General features: G+C 44.7%; 1 protein-coding gene across 1 annotated transcript; it reads left to right on the top strand.

Annotated features, from left to right (window-relative positions):
* Window positions 1–4241: 4241 nt before the first annotated feature.
* On the top strand, window positions 4242–4688 carry LOC134394778 (calmodulin-A-like). The gene has a single exon (XM_063120499.1). It carries the CDS (start codon window positions 4242–4244, stop codon window positions 4686–4688), a length of 447 nt encoding a protein of 148 aa, XP_062976569.1.

Below are 4688 nucleotides of genomic sequence, written 5' to 3'. Positions count from 1 at the left end.
ATCATCTCAGTTGCCATGGTTCGAATTTTGGAGACACACCTGCCTAGAGATGTCCGTAGGTATTTTTAATATGAGTGAGTAGATATAGTTTGCACTGCATGTTGTAGTTATTGTGATTTGGTTTGTTGAAAAAGCCTTCTGCTTTTGTGGTTGTTTTGTGTAAAAAAAAAAGCTTGAGCTAATAATGTATTCTTTATTTTTGTGGCGTCCTGAAGACTCCAAAATAATAGTGGGCTAAAACATATTGGGTTTGAAATAAAACCTTTATTTTCCAGCATCCTGAGATGTGGTGTATTTCTGTTGTGGGCAAAATAAATATGCAACAACAACAAAGCAGATGTATGCACATTTTTCCAGGTCAAAAATAGTTTTTTCCCCGGTGCACAGATGGGGTTACTTTGGTTATCAGGCTTCTCTTTTTGTCTAAGTCAAAGATCCCCAACCTTTTTTGGGTCTGTGGGCGCATTTGGGATTTTGAGAGCGTGTTGTGGGCACTCTCACAAAATGGCTGCCCCGGCTGCCATGGTGGGCATGGCCAAAGGCGGGTGTGGTACTCATTTTTCAGGAGGCAAACTGATGAGACTGAAAGGAAATAATAATTAAAAAAAACCTTTCCCAATCACCTAATTACAAGGCAGAGAAGGGTTCCAAAACACAAAACCACTCCTTTGAACCTAAATAAAGACGGCATGGGAGGGGAGTACTTTGCTTTGCAGCATGACAACTTCCCAGTTTAAGATTTAAAAACAAAAACCAGAAGAAATAAAACTAAAAACAGAAGGGGAACGGGGCCTGACAGACACCAAGGGGCTACCCAGATGACCAGATACAAAAGAGGGCAGGGCTCCTGCAGCTTTAACTGTTGTGATGAAGAGGGGATTTCACCAGGTGCTGCAGGCATAACAATGACAGCTGCTGAAATTTCTTTTTATACAACTGTTAAAGATACATAAGGTCACCATACTAATAGGGGAACCATCTACCAATGGCTTTCATCCGATGGAACCTCCACATTCAGGGCAGTGTACCTGAGCTTTCCAGTTGCTGAAGAAACCTTGTTTGTGAGCAGCTGAAAGCATCTAGCTGGCTTCTCCTTGGTATGATCCAGCGAGGCAATCTTCAGTGCCCCTTAAGGACATCAGAAGCGCCCTGCTGAATTAGACCAAGAGTCTATCATTTAAAGCCGTCCAAAGTGCTTTTTATGGAAGTGAATTCCACTGTCTGGAATCTCTTGTTAGGAACCTGAGCCTCGTAGCCATTCTCAGTGAAGTGGTCAACCTGTGTTTGAACTATGTTGTTTCAGACTGCAGGGGAAGGCTGATACACCTGAATGCTCCTCCACACCCTAAATAAATAAAACCTTGCGAACTGAAAACTAGCATGTCAAAGAAGAGGCTTGTATACAGGAAATACCCGGAACAGATTGTGTTTGCTATTTCTCAGGGAAAGTACACATTTGCTGCAGTTTAGATATAGCCCCATCGTAAGGGAAAAGCCGGTGGTAGTTTCACTCTTTCTCAACACAGAGGGGATCTTTATTTGCAATATTTATTTATATTTACAATATTTATATACTGCTCCCCATTCAAGAATTTTGGAACGATGGACAAATTGAATAAAAGAATAAGGATAAAAAGCCACAATTAAAAGTACAATTTTAAAAGAAACAAAGTGCAAAATAAACCACCACTGGTCGTCAAGGGAAGGCTTCCTGGAGCAATGAGGTTTTCAGGAGGCGCCGGAAGGAATACAAAGTTGGCGCCTGCCTGACCTCCAGAGGCAGGGAGTTCCAGAGGAAAGGGGCCACCACAATGGGCTCTTGTGGATTGTGCTTCTGATATTAAGGTGGATCTGGGTCTGAGTAAAGTTATGTGTTGCCGAAATAGAAGGAATGTGTCATCAAAATAAGGGGACAACAGAGGGCACCAATCTGCATAATATTTGCATATGCTAATTTATATCTATAGGTGTAAAAACTAGAAAGAATAACTCTAATTCAAATGGCAATACAAAGCAGTTCGCCATAGTGGAGAAAACTGACCAAGTGAATGTGGGCCTGCTGACTCCCAGCCTGCTCTCCCTCCGTAGGGCGCTTTGACTGGACACCTCTTCAAATAGAGGACCGCTCCAAAATAGAAAAGCGTCTTCTGTGAATTAGTCCACTCGGCCACCCCCTGAGGCCTTTCATTTTTCTCCTCCTGTGTGGGCAAATGGCAAGTAGTAAATGCCTCTTCTTTGTTCTCCTGGGAAGCCCCTGCGCCTTTAAAAGCTGAACAACAGGCAGAAATCCAACAGGTGCAGCACAAGCCATCATTCCATGCTAGACTTCACCTGTTGAGTTTCTGCCTGTTGTGCAGCTATAGGAGGCATGTGGAAATGGGAAGCTTTGGCATGGGATATTTGGCATGGGCGGTGAGATGGGGGTAGGGAGCTGCTTGAAGAAGAGGAAGGGGCTGTGAGGTCCCCTAAGTCTCAGGGGGTGGAGCTTAGGAGACAAGGGGTGATGCTTCATAAGTCGAGGGGGTGGAGTCTGATAGGATGGGGGTGGAGCCGGGGGTGGTCAGGCTGTGGCCCCTGGTGGGTTACAGGGGGTAGAGCCAGACTCTGGCTGGTGCCTTACGGGTGGAGCCGGACAGACATGTGGCAGAGTTAATAGCAAAAGCTTTCAGTCCAAGCAGAACACAGCATGCCTCCTTGATTCTGTCCCCTTGTTTGACAATTTCCCTCCTTCTCCTGGAGACCCTAGAAGGAAAGGGAGCTAACGTTGGAGCCCACGGGCCTGGCACCCGGATGAGAAACAGTGAGAAAAGTTGACGCCACCAACGATGAAACGAAAGATTGAGCAAGAACGACAACAAAAGACACAGTGCTGTAGAATGATGAGGTTGCAAACACTCCACAGCTTCACCTGCCGTCCCTTTCTGGGGGTGCAGAGAGCTGTCGAACATTGATCATGGCTCACCCTCTGCCTCTGGCAACCCTACGCAATCCCAGGCTTTATGCTGCAAGTTGGCTCTTCCAGCAATTTTCTTCACAGAGAATCCAAGCCATAGGCCATAAAGTAGGGTGACCATATTTTGGAAACCAAAAAGGAGGACAACATGGTCGCCCCCAAGAGGGCGTGTCCAGTACCAAGGGGGCGTGCCCACCCGAACATAGCCTTGGTCACATGTCTGATTTTACAGCACACATTTAAGACAAATCTGTTCTACATAACATCTTAATGTTAAAATCACTGAAATAAAGAACAAGTGAGAGATTCAATGTATCTGAAATTAACTTCACTCACTCCTACTTTTGTAGGTTTTGCTGTACTTTGAAGCTTTTGCTCTACTCTGTGTGTTACATTCTCCCCTTCCCTCAAATATCTTTTCTGACTGTATCTTCACTCATTGCAACCTGCTGTTGTTGTTAACAGGGTTTGCTACTGGCCCCAGATCTGTTTCAAATTTGGTATGGCTAAAGCTCTACCTGAAAGCTATCATGGTGCCAACTTTCAGCTCTTTATCTTTAAAAATGACAGTTCTTAAAATAATAATTTTAAAACCTCATTTTTAAAAAAAATTCTAAAAAATCAATGGATCTGCTTCAAATTTGGTGTGGTTAAAGCTCTACCTAAATCCTATCATGGTACAAAGTTTCATCTCTTTATATTTAAAAATAACTATTTTAATAATAATAATTTTAAAACCTCAATTTTTAAAAAATTCCTAAAAAATCAACGGATGAACGGATGTATTTCAAATTTGGTGTGGCTAAAGCTCTACCTAAATCCTTTCATGGTGCAAAGTTTCATCTTTTTATCTTTAAAAGTGATGATTTAAAAAATAATTTTAAAACCTCAATTTTTAAAAAAAATCCTAAAAAATCAATGGATGAACAGATCTGTTTCAAATTTGAGATGACTAAAGCCCTTCCTAAGAGCTACCATTGTGCCAAGTTTCATGTCTTTATCTTAAAAAATGACAGAGTTATAAGCATTTTTGTTAATTCCCATCAGAGCCGCTCTTTGGGGGGGGGGAAATCCAGATTTCCCCTCCCCCCTCCTGGATTTGTCATCAAAAACCCGGGCAAATCCGGTCATATGGTCACCCTACCATAAAGAGGGTGTGGACCGAGGTGGCTTGCCCCGTTATCTCTTTCCCTCCGCACACCAGATTTTCCTGTTTCAGCAGAGATCACAAGCAAGAGCTGTTCTTAAAAAGAGAGAGGAAAGCTGTGTGAGATCACAGACAGCAAGCATGGCTCAACGGCTGACAGAGGAACAGCTCGCAGAGTTCAAAGAGGCCTTCTCGCTCTTCGACAAAGATGGCGATGGAGCCATCACCACTACAGAGCTGGGAACGGTCATGCGGTCGCTGGGCCACAACCCCTCGGAGGCCGAGCTGCAGACCATGATCAACGAGGTGGATGCCAAGGGCAGCGGCACCGTTGACTTCCTCGAGTTCCTCTCCCTGATGGCCAAGCGGACCAAGGAGAACGACAGCAAGGTGGAGATGTGGGAGGCCTTCCGCGTCTTCGACAAGGACGGCGACGGCTACATCAGCGCGGTGGAGCTGCGGCACATCATGACCAACCTCGGCAAGAACCTGACGGATGAAGAGGTGGACGAGATGATCAGGGAGGCCGACGTGGACTTAGACGGGGAAGTGAACTACGAGGACTTTGTGCGGGTGATGGAGAAGTGA

Source organism: Elgaria multicarinata, chromosome 3 (genome assembly GCF_023053635.1).
Source record: "Elgaria multicarinata webbii isolate HBS135686 ecotype San Diego chromosome 3, rElgMul1.1.pri, whole genome shotgun sequence".
Lineage (NCBI taxonomy): Eukaryota > Metazoa > Chordata > Lepidosauria > Squamata > Anguidae > Elgaria > Elgaria multicarinata.
This window is presented reverse-complemented; position numbering and strand designations above follow the sequence as displayed.

Coding starts and splice junctions, on each gene's coding strand:
- LOC134394778 (XM_063120499.1), top strand. CDS start 4,242: ATGGCTCAACGGCTGACAGAGGAACAGCTCGCAGAGTTCAAAGAGGCC.